The following is a 19,350-nucleotide window of genomic DNA, read 5'->3' as shown; positions in this document are numbered from 1 at the left end:
AACTAAAAGCATCATTTTTGGGACAAATCACTCGCTCAACCCTAAACCTTGTTTAGATCTATTATTGAATAAAGTGGCTATTTTGCAAGGGGACTGTGGAAGAGGGGGACTGTGAAGAGACACAGCCATTTTATATATATTGCCATTTGCACTGTACTATGTATTAGACCTAGATATTGTGGGTATGTACTGATATGTAGGCTGTGTGACGTTTTAAATTGATGTATTTCAGTCCTTGACTAATAAAGTTAGTCAATATGTATTATGTCATGTTTCATGTGGACCCCAGGAAGAGTGGCTTACGCTTTTGCAGCGTCTAGTGGTGATCCTAATAAATACCAATACTTAAGTGCTTTCTCCATTTTTATGGAATGGTCTGCCTATCCATGTGAGAGAAGCAGACTCGGTCTCGACCTTTAAGTCTTTATTGAAGACTCATCCCTTCAGTAGGTCCGATGATTGAGTGTAGTCTGGCCCAGGAGGTGAACGGAAAGGCACTGGAGCAACGAACCGCCCTTGCCGTCTCTGCCTGGCTGGTTCCCCTCTTTCCACTGGGATTCTCTACCTCAAACCCAATTACAGGAGCTGAGTCACTGGCTTACTGGTGTTCTTCCATGCCGTCCCTAGGAGGGGTGCGTCACTTGAGTGGGTTGAGTCACTGACGTGATCTTCCTGTCCGGGTTGGCGGCCCCCCTCGGGTTCATGCCGTGGGGGAGATCTTCGTGGGCTATACTTGGCCTTGTCTCAGGATAGTAAGTTGGTGTTTGAAGATATCCCTCTAGTGGTGTGGAGGCTGTGCTTTGGCAAAGTCGGTGGGGTTATATCCTCCCTGTTTGGCCCTGTCCGGGGGTATCGTTGGACGGGGCCACAGTGTCTCCCAACCACTCCTGTCTCAGCCTCCAGTATTTATGCTGCAATAGTTTGTGTCGGGGGGTTAGGGTCAGTCTGTTATATCTGGAGTATTTCTCCTGTCTTATCCGGGGTCCTGTGTGAATTTAAGTATGCTCTCTCTAATTCTCTCTTTTTCTCTCTCCCTCTTTCTCTCGGAGGACCTGAGCCCTAGGACCATGCCTCAGGGCTACCTGGCTTGATGACTCCTTGCTGTCCCCAGTCCACCTGGCCGTGCTGCTGCTGCAGTTTCAACTGTTCTGCCTGCGTCTATGGAACCCTGACCTGTTCACCAGATGTGCTACCTTGTCCCAGACCTGCTGTTTTAAACTCTCTAGAGACAGCAGGAGCAGTAGAGATACTCTGAATGATCGGCTATGAAAAGCCAACTGACATTTACTCCTGAGGTGCTGACCTGTTGCACCCTGTACAACCACTGTGATTATTATTATTTGACCCTGCTGGTCATTTATGAACATTTGAACATCTTGGCCATGTTCTGTTATAATCTCCACCCGGCACAGCCAGAAGAGGACTGGCCACCCCTCGTAGCCTGGTTCCTCTCTAGGTTTCTTCCTAGGTTCCTGCCTTTCTAGGGAGTTTTTCCTAGCCACCGTGCTTCTACACCTGCATTGCTTGCTGTTTGGGGTTTTAGGCTGGGTTTCTGTACAGCACTTTGTGACATCAGCTGATGTAAGAAGGGCTTTATAAATACATTTGATTGATTAACCCTAAATGCAATATAAGTCGCTCTGGATAAGAGAGTATGGTAAATGAATAAAAAAAATTGTATTAGTGTACATAGAAATCTGAACGACCATTTTACCTATATTCATGAAGGAGTTTAAATACAAATATTACATAAGAAATTATATTAAATGTATGTCCCCATTTCTATTAATATTGCTGTCCACTCAGCTCTGTAAGAATGATACCGTGATGTATTTTTACTGTATTGTCAGTAAAAAAGAAAACTGGAATAAAATACATCTAATGTAATTTAAACTCATACCAGCAGTTGTGTGCATTGAAGACTCCATTATGACACAGTTTAAGCACATTTGCAAACACTTAATCTGTTCAATGACACATTTATTACATTTACTGTTCAAAACAGATGCCCAATTTAGCAGTCTGTCAATCATCAGAGCAGCCAAGGGGAGAGCTGACAGTCCTGCTTTAGAGTTCCTTGAAGTTCCCTCATTTCAGAACATGGAAGCAGAAGAGCAGCCCAGCATTCTTCCACACACTTCCAAGTGTCTATGGTTTGAATTGTGGTAGGCCTATTCACAGACTCACTCATCACTTCAGGAGGTAATAAGTCCAACATACCTATTTGAAGAGCATATATTTTCTCCACAGAACCACCTCAAGTTAAGTTAGCATAATAAAATACAACCCCCATTTGGACCCCTTTAAGTTAGTTTTGCTACTATTCACAATTAATCATTTCAGTGCTGCGAGTGCAGAGATTTTCAACTTTGGTCCATCAGTAGCCTTTCCTTCCCCTGAATCTGGACCGGTTATCTAACTGTTGAAATAGAGGGAAAGATCAGAAACAAGTCAGTTCCATAAGTAAGGATTTGCCAAGTGTTGAATAAATGTCATTGATGTCAGAGATGACTGGTGATCTCACCATGGATCTCTTGCACTCGAAGAAAGAGGTCTGCAGTGCTTTACAGTGGCCCTCCTTCAGACACTGACTGGGCATCTTCCCCTCCTGCAGGAATGGACAACATGGAGTTAGTCAAACACGTTTGTACCAAGACTGGTGTTTTGATATGTTATTGATCATTCTCACCGTTTACGTTGACCACACAACACATGCATTAATATCCAGGTGTAGAAAGCGCTGCACTTTTCTTTTTTAATGGAAGTGTGGCTCAACCAACCAACAAGCCATCATTTACAATTTAAGGTAGTCCTACGCTTTGAAATAAGGGATGTTATACAAGTAAAACTGTAAAGCATAATATTAGCTAGCAAACCATAACCTCAGATGAAAGGGGATATCCTTTTCCATAACGTTACCTTTACAACGCAGTCGTTTTGAAGGAGACATGCCTTGAAGTCCTCCCTGATTCCTGAGCATGCCCTGCCATCCTCCTCTTTGTCCTCGTAGAATTTAGGCATTGTGCTGCACTTACATTTACGACAATTACGCAAGAAATTTAGATTTAAAGAATATATTTAACTACAGTATGTTACATGAACGTTGTAATGCAAGCCACCATATTTGATTCGCAAAGTATCCTGGGAATACAAAAGTTGAACTATATGCATGCTGGGAGTGTTTGTAGTTTTTGTACGTTTCAGCGAAATTAGGAGATTTTTAACATGTACTTTTTCAAGTATACCGCTAGGTGCCACTCAAAGCTTATCTCTCAGCACAACATCAAAAGAAGCACGACGGCAAGGATGTTTCCATAGATCCTACAGCAACTCCAACATGTTGATGCCATCTCTTGATTTATTTTGAACCCAGCTGGTTGGCTCTATAGGAATGTGTGGCTGATGGAAATGAGGCGTTCTCCCATCAGACAGTGAATTATGTGAAATAATGAAACCAAGGCAGAAAACAGATGGGTGTGAATTGTATCAACAATTATGATTTATTTCAACGATGTCCATGTAAATCCATGTCAAAATCATCAGAGGCAGATATACTAACGTAGTGATGAAGGCACATGACCTGATGGGGAGAACAGAGAAGGTGGAAGCAGGCAGGGGTGGGGTGAGCCTGACTGTCTTAATAGTCTTGCTGTCTCTTATCTTTCATCTACCTCTAGGGTCTAGGCAAGCGACTCAATAATAGGCTAACCTCCATATTGCTTTTCTATACAATCTTAGATAAGCGTGGATGAAGGGCACAAAAAAAGGATGGAAGTAACCCCCATTAAACTAGTGAGAAACACAGTTTGTGTTCCCCTCTGCTCAAGCCGTCCTCCACCTTAAGAGGTTAATTCAGGAGGTTGCAAATCCTTCGCTAGAGCGTTGCAGATAGAAATGTAATGTATAGATCTGGCACGATTCCCATTTCTACACAGAGAATCATATCGGATCTACAGAATAGATTTCTATCTGAAGGTTCTAATCCGTTGCACTCTTTAAATAAAGGCCCAGGTGTGAGCGAGAGGGTCTGGTTTTACCAGGGGGCTCAGGGGAGGGGCCAGCTCCATTCAAAAAGTTGACCAATCAATCAATCACACAATAAATAAAGGACATTTACAGACAAGCAAACTTGGTACAAAGTGGCCCGCTTTCGAAAGTGTTGCCCAAATCCACCCCTAGTCTTTATCCTACCTAGGAGTTTTTATTTAAAGGATTGGGTAGGCACCAGCTTGCCCTCTGATAGTGTAGCTGGGATTTGTTCCTTATACTGTAGTTGTCCAACCCTACTAGATCAACATTAAGTGCTGTGATGTAGGGGCCGATTTAGAATTGGACATGCATGCACACACATCTTTGACATTTAAAATAGCACTCCCAATCAAACCGATCACAATCTTCTCTCACGTGGATGGACTTTTGATCAAAAACTAAATCTTCATAAAATCTCTTATTGTATAAACATTTCTCATGAAAAAAAAAAACATTTTGACCTATCCTGAACCTATGCATCAAAGAGCAATGCAAATTGCTTTTCTGTATAGCTACAATCAGAGTAGACAAGATGCTCCCCCAGGGGAGCGTGGCTGTCAGCATTACAGGAGGTTAATGTCACCTGAATTGGGGAGGACGGGCTCGTGGTAACGGCTGAAACGGAATTAGTGGAATGGCATCAAACATGGTTTCTAGCTGTTTGATACCATTCCATTTGCTCTGTTCCAGACATTATTGTGAGCCGTCCTCCCCTCAGCAGCCTCCACTGGTATGCATGCATCCGTCTGCAACTAGATGGCACATAGAATAAATGCAACATCCTGTCTAACCACTGCCAGCAGTCTCCAATTGAATGATTGGACAGAATCAGACATCACATGGGGTAGAACTCACTGATGATGTCAGAAGTGTAAAATGACATAACCAACGGGAGATGGTAAATGAAAGCCCAGCAAAAAAAAGAAAGAAAAAGAATGGAACATTCAAAACTGTAAGTTGAAAACTCAGTGCAACGTTCTAAATAGCATTTGATCATCTGTTCAATATATAAATTCATCAAAATAAAATGTAATGAAGTTAATGAATCCCCCATTGCTGATGGTAAACATGAGTCCCACTGTACAATTGATGGCGAGTTATGGAGGAACCACTACCCCTGTCATCTGTAAATCCTGTATCACGTAATCAAATCCCTTCAAAAGAGTCAACATCCTCTATGTAGGGTAGAGGGAAGGGAGTGAATGAAGGGAAGTTCTGCTCCGGACTCATTATGGAGGAGCAGGACTTTATTAAGGCACATGGGTATGGATCTAGCACAACCTCAGCTAGGATCTCTGGCTTATGGCCTGTTCTGATGTCAGCTCTCCTTCATTTTAACTTGGACCATCTGAGAAATGTTATACAAAAACTGACTCTGGATCAGCAGTTAGATTCAGTTAGACCTCTATCTCAACCAACCAGAGGACAAGACAACATGGAATACCAAGCAGCTCGTTTCGGGAACAAAAAGAACACACAAACATCAACTACCGTAGCATAAACAATTTGTTTCTTTGAACCTCTTGTACAAATTAAAGATTTATTTTAAATAAATTAAGTCACCTTCATACGTCGTCATTGTCGTAGTAATAATAATAATAATAATAAAATGAATATAGCAATACATCCCTTCAGGTGAGCAAAGTCAAGGCCAAAGTCTGATTGGTTTACCACTTAAAGGACACTAGAGGTCTTTCAGACTGACTTCCTGTCAAACAGGAAGTAGAGAGATAGATGTGGTTTCCTTCAGTCACAAAGATTTTTCATGGAATAAAATGAAACCGCAGGAGGTTGGTGGCACTTAAATTGGGGAGGACGGGCTCATGATAATGGCTGGAGTGGAATCAGTGGAATGGTATCAAATACATCAAACACATGGTTACCACATGGTTTCCATGTGCTTGATGCCATTCCAATTGCTCAATTCTAGCCATTATTATGAGCTGTCCTCCCCTCAGCAGCCTCCACTGGATGAAACTGCCCCAGACACAGATCTTAGGTAGGTTTCAGGTGTTTTACCCAGAATGGTTTGGGTTGAGACTTGAGCAAGGCAAGCTGATCCAAGATCTGCACCTATGGGTGACTTCTACCCAGGGCATAGTTTGGCAGACCTGTCACTTTAAAGATGGGGAACCACATTTAGTTTCTGCTTTGTTTGCCATCGTCATTGTAATCCCCTTCAAAAGAAGGAAGTAATAAAGGCAGTTATCTTCACCATAAGAAAGACTGACAACTTGTTTGTCTATTTATTACCTGCTGTTTACCTAAAACACACAACTCTGTGGAAAAGAACAAAAAGCAACAGGTTGTTGAGGCTGATGGAGCCATTCTTCAGTCACCAGCAGTGGGCTCTACTATGGCTCTAGTGAGTGCAATACCTCAGTGGAACAGATCAGAGAGGCGGAGATGAAGAGCACATGGAGCAGAGAGCAGCATGTACAACACCAGCGTCCTGGTGATATCAGCCTCTCAGATCAGCTGAGGTGTGTCTCTCCGAGTCACAAGCCATCGGCGTTACCTCGACAGTCAGAGCTGGAAACGGATTTCTTCCGGACACACCAAATTACTTCTGATATTTTATATCTGGCTCTTTTCTGTACAGTAGTATTCACATTCACGCAAAAAGAGAGTGAGAGAGCGAGGAAAGGATAGGCAGAAATAGAGAGAAAGCAATCGAGTGACAGCGCCCTTAGAAACCCTGAGAGGAGCGGCTCTGGTGCGCTCTGATGATGTCACTGTTGGTTGCTAGGTGGCAGAAGGCCCCTGGTCAGTCAGTTTTAGGTGCGTCTGCGAGCACCCCGGGGCCCAGGATTGATGTGGCCCCCTGCTTTATGTCAGCCTGCTCTCCTCTTTATGTGAATCTACAGGGAGACACACAGACACGTCACACACAGCTCTCGTTATACAGGATAACATTCCGCTGGGTAGAATATAAACATGACATAAAATATTAAAGGACAGATGATGGCGTGTGATTGGCTGACCTCGCTGAGGATGGCCCAGACAGCTGAGTCTTTGATGACAGAGAGACGCAGCGCCACCACTGGGTTGAAGGAGGTGTCTACAGCCCCCTCAGCCACACCCTTCTCAAACTGACCTAGAGAGAGGAGAGGAGAGGGAGAGGAGAGGAGAGGAGAGGAGAGGAGAGGAGAGGAGAGGAGAGGAGAGGAGAGGAGAGGAGAGGAGAGGAGAGGAGAGGAGAGGAGAGAACGAGAGGAGAGAACAAGAGGGGAGAACGAGAGGAGAGAACGAGAGGAGAGGAGAGGAGAGGAGAGGAGAGGAGAGGAGAGGAGAGGAGAGGAGAGGAGAGGAGAGGAGACGAGAGGAGAGAACAAGAGGGGAGAACGAGAGGAGAGAACGAGAGGAGAGGAGAGGAGAGGAGAGGAGAGGAGAGGAGAGGAGAGGAGAGGAGAGGAGAGGAGAGGAGAGAACGAGAGGAGAGAACGAGAGGAGAGAACGAGAGGAGAGAACGAGAGGAGAGAACGAGAGGAGAGGAGAGGAGAGGAGAGGAGAGATGTGATTGAGGACCTTTGGACAGGCAGTTTGTACACTGTGTATCAGTCTGTGGCAGGAACAATGAGACTGGGTAACCTGATCAGGCTGTGTATGTGTTCTAAGGTAACGGAATACGAGGGTTGGTACAGGGCCACTCACCGATTCTGTAGAAGCGGTCATCAGTTCGCTTGTATTTCTCTTTGGACTTCGGTCCAGTTTCCTTCAGACACAGACACATGTTGTGGTTATGTTGGTAATGTTATGCACACACTAGGTAGGTAGAGAGCCTTGTTAACACTAACATACAGTATAATGCACACCACAGGAGGTGGGTGGCTCCTTAATTGGGGAGGACGGGCTCATGGTAATGACTGGAGTGGAATTAGTGGAATGGTATCAAAGACATCAAACATAGAAACCATGTGTTTGATACCATTCTATTTACTCCGTTCCAGCCATTATTATGAGCCAGCCTCCCCGCAGCAGCCTCCCCTCAGCAGCCTCCCCGCAGCAGCCTCCCCGCAGCAGCCTCCCCTCAGCAGCCTCCCCGCAGCAGCCTCCCCGCAGCAGCCTCCCCGCAGCAGCCTCCCCTCAGCAGCCTCCCCTCAGCAGCCTCCCCGCAGCAGCCTCCCCGCAGCAGCCCCCCCGCAGCAGCCTCCCCGCAGCAGCCTCCCCGCAGCAGCCTCCCCTCAGCAGCCTCACAGTGCTTATCTCCCGCCTCTGGTAGTGATATTGAATGGAGCAGGCTGTGCTCATGATCCTGTCAATAACCAATCAATAACTGACAGACATTTTGAGTGATGGTGGATCAATAAACCAATCAGAAACAAGTGCCCTGACTATTGACATTATCATTATTGCACACTGTGTCGTCCAAATGTTGTCTTTGTGTTGTCTGAATGTTGTTTTCGCATTGTTGTATGTAGTGTTTGTGTTGTCTGAATGTTGTCTTTGCATTGTCTGAATGTTGTCTTTGCATTGTCTGAATGATGTCTTTGCATTGTCTGAATGTTGTCTTTGCATTGTCTGAATGTTGTCTTTGCATTGTCTGAATGATGTCTTTGCATTGTCTGAATGTTGTCTTTGCATTGTCTGAATGATGTCTTTGCATTGTCTGAATGATGTCTTTGCATTGTCTGAATGATGTCGTCTTACCGAGAAGGGCAGTATCTCTACAGTGGTGTTCTCTATCCTGTCCCCAGGGTGTTCCTGGTTCCCACTGCGGAACAGGAACCTGCCAATCACATAACATGTCACACCCATGAATATGCAAACTCACACCTTGCTTACACATGTAACACTGTCCTGTCACACACTTTGCTGTGCTTTCTGTAACAACACATCTGCCATGTTTAAACCAAGCCTGTGGTAGCGGTGGTGCACACACAGAGACCCTTCACACAGCTGATAATGAAATGTCATCCGTATAATGGTACCCTGGCTGACTAATTTGTGCAAATCAAGCCCAGACACAAACACGAGAGGTCACTGGCTGCGACAGACCGAAACAAAACACATGAAACAGAAACATAAATGGGACGAACTAAAAGCACGTATATCCTACCAACGGGACATTAAAAACGAATATCTTATGTTTCACTGTGTCGTGGCTGAACGACGACATTTATAACATACAGCTGGAAGGTTATACACTCCATCGGCAGGATAGAACAGCAGCCTCTGGTTAGACAAGGGGTGGCGGTCTCTAAGGAAGACTCAAGGTTTTGCTCATGATAAGCTGTAGACCACACTATCTACCTAGAGAGTTTTCATCTGTATTTTTTGTAGCTGTCTAAGACCGCACTCAATGAGGTGTATCCCGCCATAAGCAAACAGGAAAAGGTTCATCCAGAGGCGGCGCTCATAGTGGCCGGGGACTTTAATGCAGGGAAACTTAAATCAGTTTTACCTCATTTCTATCAGCATGTTAAATGTGCAACCAGAGGGAAATAAACTTGACCACAGAGATGCGTACAAAGCTCTCCCTCACCCTCCATTTGGCAAATCTGACCATAATTCTATCCTCCTGATTTCAGCTTACAAGCAAAAACTAAAGCAGGAAGCACCAGTGACTCGGTCAATAAAAAAAAGTGGTCAGATGAAGCAGATGCTAAACTACAGGACTGTTTTGTTAGCACAGACTGGAATATGTTCTGGGATTCTTCCGATGGCATTGAGGAGTACACCACATCAGTCACTGGCTTCAACAATAAGTGCATCGATGACGTCGTCCCCACAGTGACTGTACGTACATACCCCAATCAGAAGCCATAGATTACAGGCAACATCCGCACTGAGCTAAAAGGGTAGAGCTGCCGCTTTCAAGGAGCGGGACTCTAACCCGGAAGCTTATAAGAAATCCTGCTATGCTTCGAGGCAAGTAACACTGAAACATGCATGAGAGCATCAGCTGTTCCGGACGACTGTGATCACACTCTCCGCAGCCAATGTGAGTAAGACCTTTAAACAGTTCAACATTCACAAGGCCGCAGAACCAGACGGATTACCAGGACGTGTACTCCAAGCATGCGCTGACCAACTGGCAAGTGTCTTCACTGACATTTTCAACCTGTCCCTGTCCGAGTGTGTAATACCAACTTGTTTCAAGCAGACCACCATAGTCCCTGTGCCCAAGAACACTAAGGTAACCTGCCTAAATGACTACCGACCCGTAGCACTCACGTCTGTAGTTATGAAATGATTTGAAAGGCTGGTCATGGCTCACAACACCATTATCCCAGAAACCCTAGACCCACTCCAATTTGCATAACGGCCCAACAGATCCACAGATGATGCAATCTCTATTGCACTCCACACTGTCCTTTCCCACCTGGACAAAAGGAACACCTATGTGAGAATGATGTTCATTGACTACAGCTCAGCGTTCAACACCATAGTGATGAGCTTTGTGGGCACTAAGCCAAGGACCCTGGGACTAAACACCTCCCTATGCAACTGGATCCTGGACTTCCTGACGGGACGCCCCCAGGTGGTAAGGGTAGGTAACAACACATCCGCCACGCTGATCCTCAACACGGGGGCCCCTCAGGAGTGTGTGCTTAGTTCCCTCCTGTACTCCCTGTTCACTCATGACTGTACGGTCAGGCATGACTCCAACACCATCATTAAGTTTGCAGATGGTAGGCCTGATCACCGACAACAACGAGACAGCCTATAGGGAGGAGGTCAGAGACCTGACTGTGTGGTGCAAGGACAACAACTTCCCCCTCAACGTGATCAAGACAAAGGAGATTACTGTGGACTACAGGAAAAGGAGGACCGAGCATGCCCACATTCTCATTGACGGGGCTGTAGTGGAGCAGATTGAGAGCTTCAAGTTGCTTGGCGTTCACATCACCAACAAACTAACATGGTCCAAGCACACAAAGACAGTCGTGAAGAGGGCACAACAAAACCTATTCCCCCTCAGGAGACTGAAAAGATTTGGCATGGGTCCTCAGATCCTCAAAAGGTTCTGCAGCTGCACCATTAAGAGCATCCTGATGGGTTGCATCACTGCCTGGTATGTGCGTACGACCCATTACATCACCGGGGCCAAACTTCCTGCCATCGAGGACCTCTATACCAGACAGTGTCAGAGGAAGGCCCTAAAAATTGTTTAAGACTCCAACCACCCTAGTCATAGACTGTTCTCTCTAGGTCCAAGAGGCTTCTAAACAGCTTCTACCCCCAAGCCATAAGACTCCTGAACATCTAATCAAATGGCTACCCAGACTATTTGTATTGCCCCCCCACCCTCTTATATGCTGCTGCTACTCTCTGTTATTATCTATGCATAGTCACTTTAATAACTCTACCAACATGTAGGGCTCCAGCGGTCTGGCGCAGCGGTCTGGCGCAGCGGTCTAAGGCATTGCATCTTAGTGCTTGAGGCGTCACTACAGACACCCTGGTTCAAATCCAGGCTGTATCACAACCGGCCGTGATTGGGAGTCCCATTGGGCAGCGCACAATTGGTTCGGGTTTGGCCGTCATTGTAAATAAGAATTTGTTCTTAACTGACTTGCCTAGTTAAATAAAGGTTTTACTTTTTTTTTACATATTACCTCGACTAACCGGTGTCACCGCACATTCGCACATTGACTCTGTACCAGTACCCCCTGTATATAGCCTCGCTATTGTTATTTTACTGCTGCTCTTTAATTATTTCTTATTTTTATTTTGGTATTTTCTCAAAACTGCATTGTTGGTTTAGCATTTCACTCTTGTATTCGGCGCATGTGACAAATAAAATGTTGATTTGATACACATGAAACAGAAACACTACACATGAAACAGAAACACTACACATGAAACAGAAACACTACACATGAAACAGAAACACTACACATGAAACAGAAACACTACACATGAAACAGAAACACTACACATGAAACAGAAACACTACACATGAAACAGAAACACTACACATGAAACAGAAACACTACACATGAAACAGAAACACTACACATGAAACAGAAACACTACACATGAAACAGAAACACTACACATGAAACAGAAACACTACACATGAAACAGAAACACTACACATGAAACAGAAACACTACACATGAAACAGAAACACTACACATGAAACAGAAACACTACACATGAAACAGAATGATGAGTTGGTCTCTTTTCCCTCTTAGTCAATCACCCTGAAGCTCCCTGACTTCTCTAACACCTCTATAGCCTCTTTCTACTCATCCATTCCATCCACATCACCTCATCTCTGTCTCCTTCCTCCACCACCTCGCTTTCTTAGTGCTTTCTTTCTTTCTCCCTCCAACCCTTTCCGCTCTTTCTTTCTGTGAATCACCCAGGGTGTCCTGGGAGTTCTTATTTTAGAACATCCTCATTAGCAGACACTGAGCCCCAGAAAGGCACGCTTAAGCTTGTGGAAGAGGAAGATTGTGTGTATGGCACGACATCCCTTTTCCCTCAGAAATGCACACACACAGCTCACTCTCCCTCCTTACCTCTCTATGTTGATGGGCTTGTCAAACTTGAAGAGGACGTAGTCTCCAGCAGTAGGATTGATAGCCCAGAAGAAGTCTTCTCCCAGGTAGGTCTTCTCCAAAGTGTGGCCCTGGTACACCTGCACAGCACAGCACAGCACAGCGCAGCACAGCACAGCACAGCACAGCGGAGCACAGCACAGCAGTCAGCTGAATGCATTCAAAACATCTCAGTATACTTCACAAATAACTATATCAAACAATAATATCGTACTACCTTACATTTTGAAATAAAAAGCCAATGGTGAAACAGGCTTTAAAAGAATATATATTTTTCAACTCATAAGAAGGTAAAGCCAGAAAGGTGTCTGTGAGGGTGATTTAAAGGTGCTGTACCTTGAGAGATGTGGACACCTCAGCAGGCGGGTTCACGTGGATCTTATGGAGCAGGGGCTTCAGGAAGTCCTTATCCTAAACAGGAAGTGGAAGTGAGACAGCAGCATATATGACCGGAAGTGGTCATACCAGGGGGAAGTGAGCATGGCCTAGTATGGAGGATTGAGGAGATATTTGGGTACATGGAGGTGGTGTTTGGACATATGGTAAAAGGCTGATGCAGAGAGAGTGATCTTGGGTGAGACGGAGGGTGCTAGAGAGAGGATGAGAGGTTTGGGACCCACAGTGAGTTTCTGGATCTTTCCGGCCAGAGAGGAGTGCAGCCCCACATGTTGAAAAAGAGAGGGCCTGAACCGCACACGCAGACTCGACTTCTGCCTCTCACAATGCTTCTGCAGGAAGAAAGGGTAGATGGTGAAAAAAAGTTGAAGATACCCCCTCCCCACACACAGTTTCTACGTACCGCGTCTTTCTCTGGGTTACACACTTTGACCCAGAGGATGTGGTCCAGTAGCCAATCAATGGGCTTCTCCTTATAGAACATGAGGATAAACTCTACTATGAGGTTGAGATCTGGAGCCTGGAACATCTTACCTGAGAGAGGGAGGGAGACAGAGGAGAGGTCGATGGGGAGAGAGAGGGAGAGGAGAAGGAGGAGGGAGTGAAACAGGGAGAGGGGGTGGTTGGGGGATCGATAGCGAGATGGAGAGTGGAAGACAGCGCATAGAAGTTGTATGTTAAGTGGGACGGCCACTCAAACCTTTGTTTTTTTACACTCTAAAAGCCTCCTGATGTTTGCTGACGTTCCGTAATTTTAGCTGACAGTCAGTGTTCGTTAATAACCCCATGGAGTCTAAGGGTCTAGGTTTCTACTAAGCTAACATATGGAATTGTTTTAATATGGTCATACAAAGCTATTTGATTATTTGATGAAACATTGAATTTGGCCTTACTGCTATTAGCCCATAGAAACACATTGAATAACATATTCATCCATGGGGAAAAAAACGATAGTCAAATTTTTTTTTGAAGTGTCAGCCCATATCTGAGATATATACCAAATCTCAGGAAATTATTTTTATGATTTTTTGTGGTGCCATTTCCTGGTTGCAAATATTCTAATAGTTCACCTAATTTCAATTTATGTGACAAAACAAGCAGTCGTGTAGATAATCATTGTACCGTCGAAACCGCTATGAAATATATTTTCCATAACCAAAAATATTGTATTTTCAGCTGTTTGAAGCTGGTGTACAAAGACAAATAAGGGAAAGGGGATACCTAGTCAGCTGTACAACCTTGTCAGCTCAGGGATTTGATCCAGCAACCTTTCGGTTACTGGCCCAACGCTCTACCCACTAGGCTACCTGCCAAGCTTCTTAGACTTGCTTTCAATGAGAATACAGATCTTTATAACTCAGACTTCTATGTGAATTTTGTCAGGATGCCCAAAAAGATAGATATTGCAGCTTTCACCCCTTTTTTTTACGTTGGCACTGAGGTACTGCCATGAATATTTTTAACTGGTACCGGGTTAGTTTCAGACCAGCTTTGTGAGGCTTGTGGGTGTCGTAGGGCAAAACAACGTGTTCGTAATCGTCTCTGCTTTCGATGGTGATGTCATTCGTTTACAGCATGAACCATTCGGACAGTACAGACATTTCGTTAGAAGGCCGATTTTCAAAATGGCTCCTGGTTTGACAAACACTGTAGCGCTGTAGCTCTGCCACCTTCCACCACATATGCGGAAGGCCGACATCGGCGCATGCAGTGGATGGAGACGCAGCCCATGCAAAGAAAGGGTTGCTAAATGTTCAGACTGTGCACGTGTGTGTGTACATGTGTGTGTGTTCATGTGCGTTACCGATGAAGCCGAGTTGGGAGAACTCAAGGATCATCCAGTCCTCAGAGGAGAGCTGTAGCGCAAAGTTCTTCATGGTGGCAAAGTAGTTTGGTTTGGCCACAATGTCATCCTCCAACTGAGGTGAAGGTGGTGTGGTGAGGGAGAAAGAGTGACTGGTGAGGTGAGAGGCTTGCAGGGGTACAGCTGACAAACATAACACCATACAAGTCCCTCTCACTGAGCTAAGCTTGTGCATAGCGGCTACAGAAACACTGGCTGTGTACAGTGCATTCAGAAAGTATTCAGACTTTTTTCAAATTCTCTTACGTTAAAGCCAAAAAATATAAAAAAATCCCCCCTCATAAAATCGACACACAATACCCCATAATGACAAACCAAAAACAGTTATTTTGAAATTATTGTAAATGTATTAAAAATGAAAAACTGAAATATTACATTTACATAAGTATTCAGACCCTTTACTCAGTACTTTGTTGAAACACCTTTGGCAGCGATTACAGCCTTGAGTCTTCTTGGGTATGATGCTACAAGCTTGGCACATTTGGGGAGTTTCTCCCATTCTTCTCTGCAGATCCTATCAAGCTGTCAGGTTGGATGGGGAGCGTTGCTGCACAGCTACTTTCAGGTCTCTCCAGAGATGTTTGATCAGGTTCAAGTCCGGGCTCTGGTTGGGCCACTCAAGGACATTCAGAGACTTGTCCCGAAGCCACTCCTACGTTGTCTTGGCTGTGTGCTTAGGGTCGTTGTCCTTCGACCCAGTTGGAGGTCCGCTCTGGAGCAGGTTTTCATCAAGGATCTCTATGTAGTTGGCTCTGTTCATCTTTCCCTTGATCCTGACTCCCAGTCCCTGCTGCTGAAAAACATCCCCACAGCATGATGCTGCCACTACCATGCTTCACTGTAGGGATGGTGCCAGGTTTCCTCTACATTTACATTTTAGTCATTTAGCAGACGCTCTTATCCAGAGTGACTTACAGTAGTGAATGCATACATTTCATACATCTTTTTTATTTAATTTTTATTTTATTTTAGTAATTTTTTGTACTGGCCCCCCCCGTGGGAATCTAACCCACAACCCTGGCATTGCACACACCATGCTGGTGTTGCAAACACCATGCTCTACCAACTGAGCCACAGGGAAAAGCCACTCTAGACATGATGCTTGGCATTCAGGCCAAAAAGTTCAATCTTGGTTTCATCTGACCAGAGAATCTTGTTTGTCATGGTCTGAGAGTCCTTTAGGTGCCTTTTGGCAAACTCCAAGCGGTCTGTTGTGCCTTTTACTGAGGAGTGGCTTCCATCTGGCCACTCTAACTTAAAAGGCATGATTAGTGGAGTGCTGCAGAGATGGTTGTCCTTCTAGAAGGTTCTTCCATCTCCACAGAGGAACTCTGGAGCTCTGTCAGAATGACCATCGGGTTCTTGGTCACCTCCCTGACCAAGGCCCTTCTCCCGCGATTGCTCAGTTTGGCCAGGCGGCCAGCTCTAGGAAGAGTCTTGGTGGTTCCAAACTTCTTCCATTTAACAATGATAGAGGCCACTGTGTTCTTGGGGACCTTCAATGCTGCAGACATTTTTTGGTACCCATCCCCAGATCTGTGCCTCGACACAAATCTTGTCTCTGAGCTCTACAGACAATTCCTTCGACCTCAAGGCTTGGTTTTTGCTGTGACATGCACTGTCAACTGCTATATAGACAGGTGTGTGCCTTTCCAAATCATGTCCAATCAATTGAATTTACCACAGGTGGACTCCAATCAAGTTGTAGAAACATCTCAAGGATGATCAATGGAAACAGGATGCACCTGAGCTCAATTTCGAGTCTCATAGAAAAGGGGTATTTCTGTTTTTAATTTCTTTGCTAAAAAAAAATCTAAAAACATAGTGTGTAGATTGATGATGATATATATTTTTTCTGTAATGTAACAAAATGTGGAAAAAGTCAAGGGGTCTGAATACTTTCTGAATGTACTGTACATAAGGTCTATGGCCTACAACAGTAAAGTCAACTACACAGTGTTAATGACAGAAGTCAGTACCTCTGTCATCCCCTGGCGACAACGTCAACACAGAATGGAACATTAAAACATCAACCACAACACAAACAAACAAACAAACAAACAAAGGACAGATGGGGTTAACAGAAGATGAGATGTGGTAGCTCATTATATCTATGTATGCTTGCTGTCTATGGGAATGAGGGAGGGATCAGCAGGTGGTATGATATAACAGACAGAACAACCAGTAAAGTATCACAGTAGCTCTGATCTTCACAAGGAGGAGAAAATACTGCCCAAATCTGACAAAAGAGCAGGCAACTCCATCTCTCTCCGCCATGCTCTTCTGACCCACACACAATTGCAAATGGCCTTGTTTGATGTAAAGAACATGCCCAAATTGGGCATGTATTGTTCCAAACTGCAGACTCATCACTGTTTCCGTGGTAACGCATCCTCTGATGCTGAAGTAAGTGTGTGTGTGTGTGTGTGTGTGTGTTGGTACTAGGTGTACTACAACTCTGCCCCAGACACATACTGCTCCTGCCGGGCACATTCTAACATGTTGCCATGGGAACGCAGTTTTAATAGGGCTAGGGGCGGAATGTGTGTGTGTTCCAAGAACGTACATACCTGGACATAGTAGACTCCTTTGCTCACAGCATACATCATGAGGAAGGAATAGTCCAGATTCTGCTTGGTCCGCCATCTACAACACACACACACGATTAGGAATCATTTCCTCCTACCCTGTTGCTAAATGACTGATGCATGGTGGCTGGAGGGAGCAGGTGTACACATCACTGCCTGACAGCAGGTGTTGAGGCTGGCACACACACACACAGCAGGTGGGCAGTAGGTACAGTCAATTCCTGCTGTAAGTGGCTCTAATGAGCTCTGTTCACCATGCACTCAGAGGCGTGCACACACACACACACACACACAGTTGTGTTAATCTTTCCACCTTTCCAGCAGCAGGGAGTCCAGGGGGCTTCTCATTAATATTCAATAAGCCCCCTGAAAAAGAATAGTGCTTACAAAGGGCAACACACAACAGGCACACATCAGACTAAGTTCAAACACTGTGAAAGAGAGAGAGAGAGAGAGAGAGAGAGAGAGAGAGAGAGAGAGAACGAACATCAACACATTTCTGATGTGAGGGCAGTGGGAAGAATAAAGGCCTGTGAAGAATAGTAGGATGAATAAAGGCTTCTCTAACCCAGAGCGACTTCCAGTTAGTGCATTCAGCGAGGTGGGACAACCACATATCTCAGTCATAGTAGGTACATGTTCCTCAATAATGCAGTTATCAGCAAAGTCACAGCTACTAAGGGGGAAAAGTGTGAGCGTTAGTTCAGGAAAGGCAAGTGTTTTTGTTGGGGGGGGTTGGATGTGTGGTTGATGAGGGTTTATGTGGGGGGGGCTGTGGGATTATTTAAGATACTCTTTGAAGAGGTAGGGTTTCAGATGTTTTGGGAAGATGGGCAGGGTCTCTGCTGTCCTAGCTTCAGGGTGAAGCTGGTTCCACCATTGGGGTGCCAGGACAGAGAAGAGCTTGGACGGGGCAGAGCGGGAGATGTCTACTCGTAGGGTGGGAGAGCCAACAGACCAGAGGTGGCAGAACGTCTTCTTGGGTTGGGGTGTAGGGTTTGAGCATAGTCTTAAGGTTCCTCTTCCTGCCCCATAGGCAAGTCTTGTAGTGGATGCAAGCTTCTGACTGGAAGTCAGTGGAGTTTGCGGCGGAGCGGGGTGACTTGGGAAAACTGAACACCAGGCGGGCTGCGGAGTTCTGGATAAATTGCAGGGATTTGATGGCACAAGCCGGGAGCCCAGCCAACAGCGAGATGGAGTAGTCCAGATGGAAGCTGCACCACTTCCTGTGGGACCTGCACCACTTCCTGTGTGACGTAGCGTCGTACTCTACGGATGTTGTAGAGCATGAACCTACAGAAGCGAGTCACTGCTGTGATGTTTGCAGAGAACGACAAGGTGTTGTCCAGGGTCACATCAAGGTTCTTTGCACTCTGGGAGGGGGACACAGGCCTTCAGTGGGAGGAAGAGCAGCTCCGTCCTGTCAAGGTTGAGCTTGAGGTGGTGGGCCGTCATCTAAGCTGAGATATCTGCAGGCACATAGTGATAGGTGTTGCCACCTGGGTGTCAGAAGGGTGGAAAAAGAAAAGTAGTTGAGTGTCATCCAGATAGCAATGATAGGAGAGACCAAGTGAGGATATAATGGAGCCAAGTGACTTGGTGTATAGAGAGAAGAGGAGAGGGCCTAGAACCGAGCCCTGGGGGACACCAGTACTGAGAATACGTCGAAACTTAGTCAGATGAAGAGAGAGCAGCTGGAGTAGCAGGGTTTTCTGGGGTGATCCATGTCTCCGTCAGGGCCAAAAAGTCTAGGGACTGAAGGGCAGTATAGGCTGAGATGAACTCAGCGTTCTTGACCGCAGATCAGCAGTTCCAGGAATTCCACATGGGTTGTGCACGCAGGGCACATTAAATTAGAAGGGTTGCAGCCAAGGGGTGGGGAGAATCTGTAAATCCTACAGTGACAGGAGCGAACAGGTACAGAAAACACACACATACTTGACTAAAGAACTACAAAAAT

General features: G+C 45.4%; 2 protein-coding genes across 3 annotated transcripts in view; both read right to left on the bottom strand.

Annotated features, from left to right (window-relative positions):
- Positions 1 to 1,963: 1,963 nt before the first annotated feature.
- Positions 1,964 to 3,160, bottom strand: coa5 (cytochrome C oxidase assembly factor 5). The gene is made up of 3 exons (XM_014174318.3): positions 2,920 to 3,160; positions 2,525 to 2,608; positions 1,964 to 2,419 (listed from the first exon to the last, which is right to left on the bottom strand). Exons 1-3 carry the CDS (start codon positions 3,019 to 3,021, stop codon positions 2,378 to 2,380), a joined length of 228 nt encoding a protein of 75 aa, XP_014029793.1. The 5' UTR covers positions 3,022 to 3,160; the 3' UTR covers positions 1,964 to 2,377.
- A 311-nt stretch (positions 3,161 to 3,471) lies between these two features.
- LOC106586781 (alpha-1,3-mannosyl-glycoprotein 4-beta-N-acetylglucosaminyltransferase A) overlaps positions 3,472 to 19,350 on the bottom strand; it is a 71,983-nt gene continuing 56,104 nt past the window's right edge. For both annotated transcript variants that reach the window (XM_014174400.3, XM_045707864.2), the window contains 10 exons: positions 17,373 to 17,448; positions 14,743 to 14,857; positions 13,342 to 13,472; positions 13,163 to 13,270; positions 12,879 to 12,953; positions 12,504 to 12,622; positions 8,680 to 8,758; positions 7,684 to 7,744; positions 7,014 to 7,126; positions 3,472 to 6,890 (listed from right to left, as the gene is read on the bottom strand). In XM_014174400.3, the coding sequence (XP_014029875.1) occupies positions 6,864 to 6,890; positions 7,014 to 7,126; positions 7,684 to 7,744; positions 8,680 to 8,758; positions 12,504 to 12,622; positions 12,879 to 12,953; positions 13,163 to 13,270; positions 13,342 to 13,472; positions 14,743 to 14,857; positions 17,373 to 17,448 (904 nt within the window). In that variant the 3' untranslated portion in view covers positions 3,472 to 6,863. The remainder of the gene's footprint in view (positions 6,891 to 7,013; positions 7,127 to 7,683; positions 7,745 to 8,679; positions 8,759 to 12,503; positions 12,623 to 12,878; positions 12,954 to 13,162; positions 13,271 to 13,341; positions 13,473 to 14,742; positions 14,858 to 17,372; positions 17,449 to 19,350) is intronic.

This window comes from Salmo salar, chromosome 25, assembly GCF_965601325.2.
Source record: "Salmo salar chromosome 25, fSalSal1, whole genome shotgun sequence".
In the NCBI taxonomy this organism is placed as follows: Eukaryota; Metazoa; Chordata; class Actinopteri; order Salmoniformes; family Salmonidae; genus Salmo; species Salmo salar.
This window is presented reverse-complemented; position numbering and strand designations above follow the sequence as displayed.

Bases quoted from the DNA above. Each gene is read 5' to 3' on its own strand.
- coa5 (XM_014174318.3), bottom strand. From the start codon at position 3,021: ATGCCTAAATTCTACGAGGACAAAGAGGAGGATGGCAGGGCATGCTCA. The intron at 2,609-2,919 runs GTAACGTTATGG...CCATTCCTGCAG, and splicing joins AAAACGACTGCGTTGTAAAG to GAGGGGAAGATGCCCAGTCA. The intron at 2,420-2,524 runs GTGAGATCACCA...CTATTTCAACAG, and splicing joins TCGAGTGCAAGAGATCCATG to TTAGATAACCGGTCCAGATT.